Genomic DNA, 15,976 nt, shown 5'->3' with positions numbered 1-15,976 from the left:
CTGGAAGGTGGAGTGAAATGTATTATATAAATCTCAGAGCCCCATTTACTTTGGGATTGTGGTTAACAGGTAATTACAAAGTCTTCAGAAATTGCCTTTTTTCTCAATACACTAAGCTATAAAACTTTTCATCAGCCTTCCACTGAAAATTTTTCTTTTAGCCATCTTTGGAACTAATATGCCTATGTGGCAAACTGGTTTTGCATGCATGTGCTCTCCCTCACCCACTCTTAATGTCATTATACATTATACAAGCATCCTCCAATTCCCCTTAATTAATCTAGATGTAGGAAATGAGAATGCAGCACAGAGGATGTCTGGACCTGTCTCAGAAATAATGCAATTCACATATTTTGCATTGTTTGCCATCATAGTTTTTAATCACAATTAAAAAAGGGTTGCATCCCTAGTGATGCAGCTATCCACATGGTATTGGAAGATTCCATACAGTATCTGCTAAATTTTAGACATGTTTGGCAGCTTAGCAAATATCATATGATCGCAGCATCCATGATTTAAATTGCAACAGTGAGGTCTTCTCTTCTACAAAAAGTGTCTTTCCAACTATGATGCTACTTGGTTTGGGATGGAATCAGACCCCACATGTAGTTCGTGGCCTCTGGACAGGATTATCACAATTAGACAATTGTCTCTTTTGAGTTCCTTTTGACCGAATGCAGGCCCAGCAAGGACTGCTGGTTAGAAGGGATGCTGACAGACTTTGGGATGAGAAGGATAACTCTTTGATTGGTCCGACGCCATTCATTGTATAATCTACAGTGGTACCTAAAGGATACCTGCAGGAAAAGAAAGAGGAGAATCCATTTTTAAGATGAACAGAGAAACATGCTCAGAACAAAAGTCAAGGGCCTTTTATAGTGCAAGTTGCATTATTATCAGAACCTTGTTCTGAACTCAGTGTATAAAAGGGAAAGAGCTGATAGTCTGAAGTATCATTCATTTTAATATATGTTACCTTGCCACACAGCAAGGTAAAGCAACTTTCTTCAGGCTGGTGTCTGAATTATGCAGTAATATATTTGGCAATGTCTTTCTTTGGAAACATCCAAATCTCATTTCAGGCAGATCAATGTATTGGGATAGTACTGACAACATGGTTAGCAAGTGGTATACCTAATAACCCATTTGTAATGAGATTCAAATTATCAGCATTCTTTCAAGCACTCATGATGGCACTTTTACAATGGCTGCAGGATTTTCAAACTCTTCAACCTGATTGGATGTGTGATAGTGGTGACACAGGAATAGTAGGCAGATTCCACAATGCCATTTCCTCTCAGTTCACTGTGCCCAGGACAGGAGAAGGTAAGGACTACTTATAATAGTCAGTGGCAAGGGACTAATTATTGTATATCAGTTCCAGGGCTGGTGTAACTAAGAGCTCCTTTTAGGAGGGGGCTATCAGGACAATGGAAAACTTACAGCTCTGTAGATCCTTAGCCATCTGTGGAAGATTCTATTTCCATTACCGTGACCACAAGTGGCACAATATCATCACAGGCTATCTACATTCATAGGCTTCTCCTTGTGTTACCAAGGCTCTTCCCTGGAGTAAGGGTAGCCTTCCAATAGGCTTCCTTTATATTAGTGAAACAGTAGTTATGTTCCTTGATCAACTTTAGTACTATGCCATTATTTAAGCATAGTTTATTCAGTGATTTTTGCATTATAAGCCAGGTTCCCATTAAATATTTAAGACATTTTCACAGGATAACCTAGTTAAGCCTAGTAGGCTGTTTACAATGGGTTCTTGCCTTCAGCCAATGCCTAAGCAATGTCAGCTACTGAATTTGAGCAGCTCAACTCTGAATTTTGTAAGGAAGGTCTTCTGTTAGCAATTTGCAATGTAAGCAAAGCTGTGCAAACCCCACAACCATTTCTAAATCTTTTGAGTTTTCTAAAAACATTTTGATGAAACATTTTTGTAAACTTTTAAAATTAGGAGTGATGCTAAACTCAAACTCAAGTGTGAAAGTAGAATCTGCTCTTCATCACTTAAAAAAATAAAATCAGAAACTTGGATCCAGGACCTTTCCTGTCCAGAACAGAGATGAATGTTGTTCATTGATCATGAAAACAATGGTTAGATTCATTTACAGGAATAATCAGCAGTCTTTGAGAGAGAGAGGGCCTTATTTAGGAATGATGGAAAATAGCTCCTTTGCAAATGTATGGATCTCTGTTCTCAAAATACTTGCTCCACTAAACTCTTAGATTATTGAGATACAGCAGTGTATTACTCATCCAGATGGCAGGCTTTGATTTATAAATCTCTTGGTTTTATATGAGGGCCAATATGCAAATAAAATGATAATAACTGTCCCAAGGTATATCTTATGGAAGACAATATATCAATCAATGACATGTAATACCATACCACATCTATAATATGGCCATCATAACAGTTGGCATCCTGTACCATTGCCATCCCTAATCTAGTGATTATACTTGTGTGAGAGATTATGGCAGCTAAAGCCCAACCCATTGGGAAGGGGTGTAAGGAATGCCTAAGACCAAATAAAAGACTCAGACTCTAAATCAAGTTTAAGCTCTGGCTTTTATTTAGAATAGAATGCACACCAGTAAAAAGCTGAGAGTGAGGGAAGCGCGCCAAAAGTTGAATTAAATAGTCTCGCGCCAAACAGCGCTCCACCCCCACACTCCCCGGGTGTGCCCCACGAGTTCCACAGAGTGACAGGCCATCAAGACTTGATAGGTGAGAGGTCATCCAGCCCCATTCGCCCCGGGCATCGCCCTGTTTATCTTCCTGCAAGGTAATGGTCCATTACCGGGCGATTAGACCTCGATATTCCTCGAAAGCCCAGACGCACCTTTCCGAACCTCACCCTGATCCTTTCTTTATCAGGGACGTCAATGGCCGATTACCGGGCGATGGGACCTTGTTTGTTCAGTAGATCTCCCAACCCCATTACCTTCTTTGTCCGGTTTATCGCCCGCATCTCTCCAGCCATTGACATGCATCCGCGCTTTGTCATGCGAGCCGTTACGATGTCGCAAACATCGCAACAGCGATCATGACAAGGGGTCAGACTCAGAAAGGTTACACCAACATCACAACACTCAACACCTTTGGAGTTCTGAACTATCTATGGTGGGGTCTCAAAGCCAAATTAGATCATAAGCATAGATTGCAAATATAGTTCAACTAGGTGGCTAGATTCAGCCAAGCATCATGGGTTATGAGACGTATCAGGTTCAGTCAACCTGATCCAAGTTGCATATATGATACATTTTAAAACCCTTTACTTGTAAGGCTGTAAGGCTACAAATGAACTGCAACTATTAGAATCACATTTGAAAACCAGCAGTCTAAGGTCAATATCAAACTTGATTGCCATTTAACACCTGGCTTTAACTGCAACTTAAAATCTAGTAATTTTATATAATTCAACTGAATGAAGATTTATCTGAACTGTGCCCAACTTTCTGTCCTACAGTTGTTATTAGTGTCTCGAAAATGGATAACAATCAAATGGCTTTACTAAATTAAAGCAAATATGCTCAAAGAGTATGAACAGTCCAGTGTATTCTAAATGTTTGTCTGAAAAAAAAGCTAACAGGATACAGTGTAAGACCAGTTCAGTGTCATACCCTGTGCAGTTGTGGATGGACTTACGCTACTGTGTAAAAAACTGATGATTCAGGGTCATAGCATGAGATAACAAAGTATAATTCAAGCACACTGCAAAACCGTGATGCAGCAGCCGGCTTAACAGAAACTGGATTGGGGTTTGAAATAAACACCATAGCAGTTATTTTACTAGTATGTGAGCAATTAAGTAGCTTGATATAATCTCAGCTGATTGCAGGTCAAAATTCTTTCACTTGCCAAATGGGAGGTGCCTATGCAAGAAAGACATTAGATGTTACTCAAACTCCTTTTTTCCCCCATGGATGGATCACAGAAGTCCCAGTCAGCATTGCAAGTTTTACCTGTGGTGAGGAAGCTGTGTGAATTTGAAGCTTATTTTGCTGTCCTATTTGATGTATAACTTTACATGCTGTCATTAAGGGTTGTCTATTTTTCAGCAGAAACTTACTTCTTCCAAATATTTTAGGTTTACAGTATTGACTGTATTCTTCTATAAATCTGTATAATTATATCTATCTATCATCTCTATCTATCTATCTATCTCAGGTTCTCTTGTCTCATCCATGTACAACTGGATGTGCATGTACATGTACAATTGGATACTGATACAAGTTCAAGAGTGGAACCACCATCAGCCACCTCCTCTACATGGATGACATCAAGCTGTATGCTAAGAGTGAATGAGACATCGACTCGCTGATCCACCTGACACGGATCTACAGTGAGGACATTGGGATGTCATTCAGACTACAGAAGTGTGGCTGGATGGTAGTAAAGAGAGGGAAGGTAGTTAAGACTGATGGGGTGGAACTACCAGCAGGCCATATAGCAGACATTCAGATCAGCTACAAGTACCTTGGTATCCCACAGTCACATGGGAACCATGATGAGGAAGTAAGGAAGACAGCAACATCCAAGTACCACCAAAGGATAAGGCAGGTCCTGAAGAGTCAGCTCAATGAGAAGGACAAGATCTATATCATCAATGCATCTGCCCTGCCAGTCATCAGATACCTTGCCAGTATAGTGAGCTGGCCAAATGAGGGCATGGAGGCTGCCAATGTGAAGATCCGGAAGCTCCTCACAATGTACAGAGGATTCCACCCCAAGTCCAACACCCAGAGACTGTACACTGGCTGGAAAGATGGTGGGGGAGGGTTGTCTGGTGAGTGTCAAAGCCACTGTCCTGGATGAAACCCACAGCATCCAGGAGTACATCAGTAACATGACACCCAAAGATGAGCTGATGAGAGTATGCCTGAGGCAACAGCAGACATGGAAGGAAGATCCATGTTAAGACAAGACCCTGCATGGGACGTACCATCAACAGGTAGCCAAGATGGTTGACACTGGGAAATCCTACCAGTGGATAGAAACGGCTAGACTAAAAGACAGCACTGAGGCACTGATCACTGCAACACAAGAACAGGCACTAAGTACCCAATCCATAGAAGCAGGGGTCTACCACACTAGACAGTACTCAAGGTGCAGACTGTGCAGAGAGGCCTCAGAAACAGTCCAACACAGTGGCAGGGTATAAGATGCAGGCAGAAACAGCATACACTGAATGGCACAACCAAGTAGCTGGCATTCTGTACAGGAACATCTGCATGGTGTATGGGCTAGACCCACCCAAGTCCAGATGGGAGATTTCACAAAATATCATGGAGAATAACAGGGCTAAGATCCTGTGGGACTTCCAGATCCAGATGGACAGGCAGGTACTGGTCAATCAACCTGACATCATGGTAGTAGACAAAGACCAGGAGACAGTGGTGGTGATAGATGTAGCAGTGCCAAGTGACAGCAACTTCAGGAAGAAGGAGTATGTGAAGCTGGAGAAGTACCAAGGCCTGAAAGAGGAACTAGAGGGGATGTGGAAAGTGAAAGCCAAAGTGGTCCCAGTGGTCCTAAGCTGGAAGAGTGGCTCCAACAGACCCCAGGAGCAACATTGGAGCTCTCTGTCCAGAAGAGTGCAGTGCTAGGAACAGCTAAGATACTGCGCAGAACCCTCAAACTCCCAGGCCTCTGGTAGAGGACCCAAGATTGAGGAAGATACATACCAGCCATAGGGGTGAGAAGAGATTTTTTCCCCCAATGTTTTGTATTACACTGAGCCCCTCTTGTTACACAATGAAACTTTGAAACCTCTTTTCTGAGCTGGAGAGCAATTGCCTCATTAATACAGTTCACTCCCACTGAAGTTATCATAGGATAAGAAAGATTCTCCCACCCGGCAAACAATTAAAACTATGCAGCTACTATGCAACTGAAACTGTATTTTCTATACACTGATGGAGCCCATGTTTGGTTTAGGATTATCACCTCTCCATATACATGTAAAATAATACTCTTGGATGAAAACCACTTTTAACATTCAGAGATAATTTAAGTTGTACAGGATACTGAAGTTTGCAAATTGAAATCCTTATCAGTAAATAAACCCCACACGCCTCCCAAACTTCTCAACTTTCCAAAGCAGATTTGAGAAAGCTGCAGGAAGAGGACAGCAAAGGAAATTCCCAAAGCTTGATGAAAAGCACACTCACAGGATGTTGGATTCAGCTCACCAACTGCAGTTTAAAATGCATATTTATTGGGGTAGAAATTAAGACTCAACAAAAGCAATTAAGAGGCAATGAAATATGGTCATGGCACACTTTCCAGAAAATACTTCTCCTACATTCTTCTTAGTTCCTAATATAATTTGGGATATATAATTTTTAAAAACTGTCTTTTTGAGTGTACCATATATATTTATCTAAATTGGTATTTATGATTACATTTATTCACTGCAGCAGCACATCAGGAGAACTGTACTGGGTTATATTAATAATGAGAAAGATGTTCATACTGTATATGCTGCCTATTATTCTAGATAGAGTACCCATGCCAATTTTTTCATATAGCTATTTTCTAGAAGGCTGACCATGCAAACTTTATATAAATAATATACAATGATTTTATTAAAACTAAAGGAAGATTCCAGTTAAAAACTAGTTTGAGCAATTTTCACTAGTATTAATCAATTGATTTAAATAGACATTTTATTTGTTTAACAAACATTTATTTCTTTACCAGCTCAAATCTAACAGACTCTGGGTAGTATACCAGATCATTAATAATGCTCCTAAAACAGTAAAAAACAATCCTAGATGACTGCCACAATTTCTCCTAAGGGGCCAAACAAAATGCTTTCCAGCACCCTTAATGTCAGAAAAGAAGAGAGGAGACATACATCTTTCAGCTAGACTGAGCCTCCTGTATGCTCATCATACGTAGGAGCAGCCCCCAGGGACTCTGCATTTCCATTATGGAACTTATGGAGCAGCAGCCCTGAGAATGTTCCTCCTGTGACGGCTTTCCAGAAGTCATAAAGACTGAATTTTCTTGAGAGTCTTTGCTGGCTGAATTTAATCTCACTGGTGATTTTTGACAACAAATTAGGGCTTTGGTTATATGATAACTATTGTTAGTGACTTATAAGTAGTATTTTTTTCTTTGTGAACATCTTAACGCTATTGTTATGGATGACTTATTGATGCCTTTTACCATGCATGTTTCATTGCAATATATTTATGTAATTCTATGGATGTTTTAATTCCATTTGGAAGCCATCATGAGTCTGCATTAAGTTGGCAAGATAAAAACTTAATAAACAAATACATAAATAATGTGGCAGCCATTACTGAGAAGAGCTGCCTTCTGATTTATATTCCTTGGGCACACAGTCTCTAGATGTCTGGATTGCATAAGGCTTTATGGGTGATAATTAGCACTATGCTCAGACTAATGGCAACCAGTGCAGTGACCACAGAATGGGAGTGACTGCAATAACAAGTTTCTCCTACTAAGAATCTGGCCATTGCATTCTGAACCAGTTGTAGCTTCCAGGTTGTCTTGAAAGGCAGATCCACATTAAGTGTGTTGCAATAACACTGAGGTGCATGTGTCTCATCAGCATGCAAAGATCTCCCTTGCTGGATTATGGCATGTGTTTGTGTGTGTGTGTGTGTGTGTGTGTGATGTGTATGCATGTATACTGAATATGTATGTGTATATACAAACATATGTTGGTAAACTGAAATTAAAATTTAACTGAGGTTAGAGCATTATTTTGAAACTAAACTCCATCAAGCAAAATGTTGGTCTTTCTTCAAATACTTTTCTCCAAAGCAGGTAAACAATGGAGCTTTCAAACAATGTTTTTTCTTAAAATTCCATGCAGCCAAATCACACGTGCTACTGAAATAACTCATCATTTTTTGTTTTATTTAGAGTACAATTCTCTAATGTAAATTAAACATGGCCTGTAAGTTTTCATTTATGAACTTTAATGAGAAAGGTAAACCTTTTCATTTTATTTTCAAATGAAACACAACAATTCTCTAGTCTGGAAGAAAGACAATTCTGATGATCATAAAAGGCAGGGCAGATTCAGCCAAAACCAATTACCTGTTCAAACAATGAAAGCAAGAAGCTGTCTTAAGTTTGAAAATATACAAAAAGCTAGAGTGTACATAATTGTAAAACAATCCATACAAGCAAGCAGACTTAAGGTAGAACACACAATTTTACCTGCTCCAAAATGCACATACGGAATTGCTGTCAGAAAGCCTTGTTCTTTAGCAGTGTTTTTCAAACTTGGCAACTTGAAGATGTGTGGACTTCAATTCCCTGAGAAAGCTAGAGTCCACACATCTTAAAGTTGCCAAGTTTGAAAAACTGTTCTGTAGCTTTAGATTCTTTAGATTTTCTTTACCAGCATTCCATATGCAGGACCCTTTTCAAACAAGTCATTTCCCCCTGTGGATTTGGACACAGTATCATCCCAAGATTTAATGTGTCTGAGGTACTTCAGTGTTTCTATGACCCTCTTTATATTCTGTTTATATTTTTAACCAATCTTATGCAGAGTCCAAAAAAATGAAAGCAACTTGAAGATATGTTATTAGAAATGATATCATGCCTTTTAAAGGATCCATTTAGGACATGCAAGGGGAGCCAAGCACAAAATATTGCAATGTGGAATGAGCCTATTCCTTGCCTACTCCTACATTCTGGCCTACTTCCTTGTCCACTCCTACCCCAGTTAATCAGTATTTCATAACCACTGATGACTTTTTCTTATATATGGATGGCCTTCTGGCTGCATGATGATATGCAGTTACCTCTGAACTTCTGAAAGAGAGGGAAGTAACCTCTTTCTTCTTCTGTACTCATTAGCTTACTTCCCAAACCTATGTACCTTGCAAATTTTTTGGGCTGCACAGGCATTCATGGGTGCAGAGAAGGAAAGCAAATGACCAAGTATGCAAAAATTGCCACCTCCATACTACTGTCAAACATTGGGACATGAGTATGTAAGAGTAGATTCTGCGTCAGGATGTCACTATATGCATGTCATCATTTTGAAGCAGTCTCAGTTTGCTGTGACACCTATGTTGGGCTGCGATTCCTAGAATTCCCAGCTAGACAGTCTTAAAGTATGGGTATTTTCCCCTAAGCCTGGCAAAAGTGGTAATACTACTTCCTCCCAAAGCTGGTTCTGTATCACAGAAATAAGATAATAACTAATATGACAGCTTCTGATCTAGAACTCCACTGTAGGTATGCAGATAAGACAGCTACGTATATCATAATCTGAATCAACTGACTGAGGTTATTTTTGGTAGTATTATCAGTTACAGAGCATGAAATAGATCAAACTGGAGATTCTAAAGAGGGCTCCCAGATCTGGGAGGCAAAAATCCAGATGCCTACTGAGGACAGCAAAGGGTCAACAGTCTTTTGTAACACTCTGTTGCTATCTAGTGGCTGTCTGGATTTTTGCCGTCCAGATTTCATAGCTTTATTATAAAGATTTCTTCACTGCCAAAAATTCATAGGAGGATCTTTTAAGTCCACATGCCTTTCAAGGCAGGAAATGGAGTATCAAACAGCAATATGAATGCTGGGGAAAACAAATGTGGCCAGTCTAATACAAAATGCTTTAATTTATACAGATGTTGTGCTGATAATGAATTTCTTTTTCTGGCCTGGAATATTCATCTTATTAAAAGGGTCTTACAGTAAATACCAAAGAGAATGTGGATGCAGTTTTGAAAAAGAAACCATAATAGGGTTTGAAAAGCAAAGCAATGAAAGCACAGAACAAGACAAACTGAATATGGACCCTATTTTTTTTTCATTCCAGTGCTCTCCAATTAGAGACAGCACGGTAGGGCAAAAGTAGAAATTAAAGATATAACATATTATTTGAGACTAAAGCAAACATGTTTCCAACCTTCTTTGTTAACTGACTAGGGAAAACTGCAAACACCCAAGTATCAGAAAGTGGGTGATCTTCTAAAGCTAGCATATATTATTAACAGCTTAGTCAAACAGAGAAATTGCAGAAAAATTATGGAATTAGAAGGTATGGACAGGAACAAATGAATAACCAATGGGAAAAACACTGCACTGCTACTCAGAAGTGCATCTCTCTGCTGTAGGAGACACTACTTCTTTCCTGCAGACCTTTGCATCAGATGCCTTTCAACTGCGAAGATTCATTGCATTCCCTTCACACTTGTTTATCAGTGAAAATCAATCAGCCCAATTTAAGGAATTCAACCATTCTAAAAAAAATCAAATTCTCAATTTTTCCTTCCTATTTGAGACATCTGGATGTCTGGAGGAAGAAAAACAGGTTGTGTTTCAAAATATATTAGTGTACAAGGTTGCATGGTAAAAACTGTTTAGCAGTGTCTAACATAGCTTTCTCACATGTATTAACTACTCTAAATGCTCCAGACCAGTTATTCTGAACTATACTGAACCTTGCAAAATGTTTTTTGTTACCCAATAACAAAGGAAAAAGCCAGCTTAGATCTTTCCTACTATAGCTTGTTCAGAGCACTATAGTTTGTTGTTCCTGCACAATGTCCACAAAAGCTTATTTAGGAAAGATGAAAAACATCTCAAGTTTCTGGTCTGGAGACAATTCAGGTCTCTCACAAAATTCACATTAGGATGAGAAGCAGGCTTGTATAAAGTGAATCTCTCCCTAATGCTGCCCATCCCACACAACTCAGAAAAAACAAAGCACGCTGGGTAAGGTTTTGGAGCTTTACCTTCAATCTGCCCATTCCAGTGCCAAAAGAGAAAGAGAATCTGTTTGTCTTTTCTTTGCTGCATAGATATGATATTGAAGTTCCCTTCCTCTGCAAATATTTTGCTGCCTATTTTCCCAGCATTGATCCTGTTTGGGCAGGTTTTTTCCCCCATTTACTCATTGTAGCCTGTCTGAAGTCCCTTCATTAGGCCTTTCCAAATACTGGCTTGGATCCAAGGCCATCTTTCCACAGATGGAAGGACATCTTCTATCTAAACAATGCTTCCAATACCACAGAGCATTTCTGTGGTAGAAAGGGGGAAAAGGTAATCTTTGTTAAATATGTCCTCATCCTGAAGTTTTTATCATTTCTAAAAACATGTTCTGGAACAGTGGAAAGGTAGAGGGAGGGAATGTTGCAAAATCACCTTCTGCCATTTCCAGGGACATTGTAAGAGGAACTGTGTAACACAAGCCATTCTAGAGCCAACCTAAAATGACCAAATTTTGTGTGCATGCTATTGATTTCAAGATATAACATGAAGCTGTTATTCTACTGAAGAAGCTTGATCTCTTCTCATAGGACAGTAACAGTCACCAGGTGTTTCCAGAGTAACATTATAAGATTTATCATACTCTACGTAAATGTGTGGGACGCGGTGGCGCTGCGGGTTAAACCGCTGAGCTGTCGATCGGAAGGTCGGCGGTTCGAAACCGCGCGGCGGGGTGAGCTCCCGTTGCTCGTCCCAGCTTCTGCACACCAAGCAGTTCGAAAACATGCAAATGTGAGTAGATTAATTGGTACCGCTTCGGCGGGAAGGTAACGGCGTTCCGTGAGTCATGCTGGCCACATGACCCGGAAGTGTCCTATGGACAACGCCGGCTCCAAGGCTTTGAAACGGAGATGAGCACCGCCCCCTAGAGTCGGACACGACTGGACTTTACGTCAAGGGAAACCTTTACCTTTACCTTTACGTAAATGGAAGTCAAAACAAAAGACTACTTACTAGTGTCCAAAAGAGGTAAATTGTGAAGAGTGCGACAGTGAGTGCAATGAGCCCAACAGCTTCTAGCCTACTACTAAAGTGCAGATGGTCCACTGCTCCCCGCAGACACAGCCAGCCAGAGATAGTAGCCAATGGAGTTATAAACAAGAAGCACACCATGTCTCCAAACAAAGTCCGTTTCTCATGCTGGGGGCCAGGATTTCTTAGCCACTGCAGAAAGAATCAATGCATAGTCAGTATCAACAAAAGGCACTCATTCAACTAACAAAAGTCATTTTCTATCCCATTTGTATAACGTATACTTTAATAAATAAAAGTAAGGTCACATAAAAGGCAGAAATTGGTTAAGCAGAGATGCTTCTGTATCTCAGCCAGTATGAGGTAGGACTTCACTTTGATCGTCTTCATATTTGGAATGTAATACTTTAAAAAACTCTACAATTATTTTAATATTGCTAAATAAATAACAGTATACACAGTATATAAGGTGAACCCCCCCAGTGTTATTCAATGAGTGCTTATTGATAGTTCTTCTAGTAAATATAATAATTTGTAGGTCATAAGGTGTGTCTATATTTATAAAATTGTGAGTACATATGGGTATAGGTTCAAGGAAGAAACGATCCTGGTATTTACATTTTGACAAATCGATGCAGAAAAAGAGGAGAGAAAGCTGTATTTGTAAAAGATTACTAAAACATGTATTTGTTTAGAGCAGTGTTTCTCAACTTTGACAACTTTAAGATGAGTGGACTTCAACTCCCAGAATTCTGAGGGTTGAAGTCCACACATCTTAAAGTTGTCAAGGTTGAGAAACACTCCTTTAAAGCAACAGAAAATTATTAGAAAGTTACAGTTGATAAAGCTTGATTTTATAGTGCAGGAACACTTTGACAGCAACAGTTCTCTATCAAACTTATATAGGCTACTTCTACCACACACAGAACCCTATTCTCTTATTTTTACAAAGAATCCTATATATGTCTAACCACAGATAAATTCTATTGTTTTCAATTGGGGCTTATTCTCAGGTGTGTATGTGTGTATATATACTCTGTGCGCGTATGTGTGTATATACCGTATATATGATTACAGCCTTACATTCGATTCAGATCCAGATATGTATGACTACAGAAGGACTCCTACTAAGTAACTGCAAATTTACTGTTATTTTATTCTTGTAATTCTTGATATTATAGTATCAAATAATAAATCAAATAAAGCATTTCTTTTCCCTCCCTTGAGTCTTTCTGAATTCACTGAATTATCTCAAAGTTCTAGAATTATGAGGATCAGAGTAAAACATATAAACTTCATTTATATCCTGTTCCAGTCATGGTCCTGGCAACTCATACAGATCTGAGATTCAAGAGGTTGTCACCTTTGCCTCTCTGAACCAAAAAACAAAGTAGAAATAAACATTAAGTTATTGTAACATAGGTGTGAGTTTGGTGATTTTAGATTTTGATCACAAGTGATGTGAAGTTTGGAGTGAGCACCCAAATTATTTAAGATGAAAAGGGGCAGCAAGGAATGCCAAAAAACTTCTGCACACTTTGGTAAGTTAGCATAAAATGATGCATATGGCTTGAAGTATGCAAGAATAAAGTGAAGCAAAATATCTAACTTCATATACCTCATATAAACAGAGGGGGACTGAGCTGACAGTGACTGACTAGGAAAGTGATCACAGAGGATATGTGAGCAGCTCAGTAAAAATAGCAGTGTAAGATATGGCTGTTGTAAGGCTAAACCCAAGCTGGGATCACTAGGGAAGGAATCACAAAATTAAATTGCCAATATTGTAATGTCTTTTAAGAAGGTGATGATACTGTTACACTTCAAATACTGTGCACAATTCTGGTCATCACACTTCAACTATAGAGAAAGTGGAGAAAAAAAAAAATGAAAAGCCCCAAACAGCTGTGGAGAGACTCCCCTATAAGCAAAGAGAATGCTTGTGAATGCTTTATTCATTAGGAATAAAAAGGGATACAATAGAGATGCATAAAATTATGCTTGGGGTAATAAAAGTGAACATGGATCACTTACGTTTTTCTCTGATCCTCATAATTCCAGAACTTTGAGATGATTCAATGAATTCAGAGACTCAAGGGAGGGAAAAGAAATGCTGTCATTATTTGATACTGCAATATCAAATGGCCACCAACTTGGATGACTTTAGAAGTGTCTTTAGACTTTAGAAGTGATATTATCATATGAGCTCCAATATCATTTAATTACTGCCTCCATGTGTACTTGCACAGGCACTGAATAAGTCAATGTTAGAAAGAAATGTTAGAAGAAATGCTGGATTAAATAAGCCTAGATGAATCCAATCCTGTTTTTCCTATTCTTATGATCAATCTCAGAAATGTAGGTGTTGTGTTCATCTGACAACTACTGAAGGAAGAGTTGAAGTAGTAAGCCGCACACCTGGCAATTTCTTGGAAGTTATGTAGTGGTCATTCTGAACTCATCACTAGCTGCTGTTTGCAAGCATGTTATCTACCTCTCTTTGAACTGCTTCACATAAATAGAACTATTTATAATGATTTAGCGTTGATTCACACAGTAATGCTTGTCACTTAAATAACTACAAATTCTCTGCACAGGTGAAAGTGGGAAGCAAACTGCATTGAAAGGCTATGTATCTTGAGATGATATCAGGAGATAGGAATGTTCTATCAGTAGGCTTGGACCTTTAATCACTCTTGCAAAACATGCCCATTAGTAGATGTTGTAGTCACTGAATAATGATCAGCATGCATTTGTGTTTGTTTTTTAAGGGTTACTTCAACAACTCTTCTAAGATTTTACAAATAAATGGGCTTTGGAGTGCTTAAAAGAGCAAAAACAGCGACTACACTTAGAAATATTACTGCAGTCCACTTTGTGCTGTCATCTCAAGGTTAGTTAAAGAATTTAGCAAGGCAGTTGGGAAGTAGATATTTTAAAAGTAGAAGGATATTATATTACAATCAAATAGAACTCTCACACAGATTTCAAGGCATTGTGTAAAACAATTCAGAACTCCATTGTAAGGATTTATCTCATTTCCTTAGAAAATACGGCTGAGGATAGCAACTGGATGTGGGTGCTGCTGCAGTTCCAGGTACAACTGAGTTACTTCAACATGATTGATTGCAACTTACACCTTGTTCAATTTCCATGCATCCTTGTAATGAGAAACCAAAAGACAACCAAGAGGAAGTAGAAATGCCCAGAAGAAAATGGAGAAGAATGCCAAAGGTGACATTCAGAGATAAGTGTAAGGGAAAGTATTTGACATGCAGACGTTGATAATGAGCATCTGAGCTTTTAATTGATCACTATATGAACTGCAGGTACAATGTAAGAGTTTAATTCACTGGGAAATCTATTTATTGTATACAATCCCATTGAATGACCTTGTGCTCTCTGATCTCTTGCTTCCAAGTCTCCTTTATTCAATCTGCAAGCCACACTTTCATATGTAAAACACTGGAATGAAAAGAACTGTATTTGGACTACCCAAATTATTTTTCCCAATCTGGATTGAAAGGCCACATTGGTGTACCCTGAAATGGTGCAGGCCAGGTCCTGGTTTATTATAACATTTGTTGTTTGAAAAAAAAAACCCACAAAAACAAAACTAGATGTTAGTAAGAATGCTCTACTTGAAAGGCATGCTATAATTGAAGAGAAACTGGTCCACTTCTATAGACAGACTGTCTAAGTGCAATAGACTTTACTCTAAACATTTTTTTTTAGAACTACCAGATCTGGGCTGCAGAAACTGTGAGTCAGAGTTTTTCTCCCATCTAGTGGTCATCTGGATTTTTGCAGGCCAGATTTGGTAGCCTGATTCTCTTTGTTGCAGCTAGATCAATTTCTCTTCAACTATGAAACGCTCATCAAGTGTAGCGATATATCGTTGGGCAACATGCAATGAGAAGGTTGTTTTCTTCTATAATCCCTTCAGTATGGTGCTGTTGTACTTCCCACCTCCCATAATGATGTATATTTTGCACATCAGTAGGGTCCACTTCTCTGGTTCCTATCACTTGTCCTGCACTGACCATGGATAACTCAAAATCCTAACAATATTGCCTCTTCACAAGCTTAGCCATTTTTCCAGATACAGTCATTCAAGTCCCTGCCTATTCAAGCAGTACCATTTTAATTGAATCATCAGGTTCCAATTTCCAGGCTGGGCACAAAATCTTTTATACCTTCAAAAAATAAGTCTACATTTTC

General features: G+C 39.0%; 1 protein-coding gene across 1 annotated transcript in view; it reads right to left on the bottom strand.

Annotated features, from left to right (window-relative positions):
* Positions 1-351: 351 nt before the first annotated feature.
* The window catches only part of MARCHF3 (membrane associated ring-CH-type finger 3), a 137,642-nt gene continuing 122,017 nt past the window's right edge, over positions 352-15,976 (bottom strand). Inside the window, exons 4-5 of the mRNA XM_063295272.1 lie at positions 11,738-11,947; positions 352-797 (exon numbers count right to left, since the gene is read on the bottom strand). Coding sequence (XP_063151342.1) covers positions 639-797; positions 11,738-11,947 — 369 coding nt within the window. The 3' untranslated portion in view covers positions 352-638. The remainder of the gene's footprint in view (positions 798-11,737; positions 11,948-15,976) is intronic.

The sequence above is a fragment of the Candoia aspera genome, chromosome 2 (assembly GCF_035149785.1).
Source record: "Candoia aspera isolate rCanAsp1 chromosome 2, rCanAsp1.hap2, whole genome shotgun sequence".
NCBI classification, from domain to species: domain Eukaryota; kingdom Metazoa; phylum Chordata; class Lepidosauria; order Squamata; family Boidae; genus Candoia; species Candoia aspera.
The sequence above is the reverse complement of the archived record's forward strand: the minus strand, read 5'-3'. Positions and strand labels throughout refer to the sequence as shown.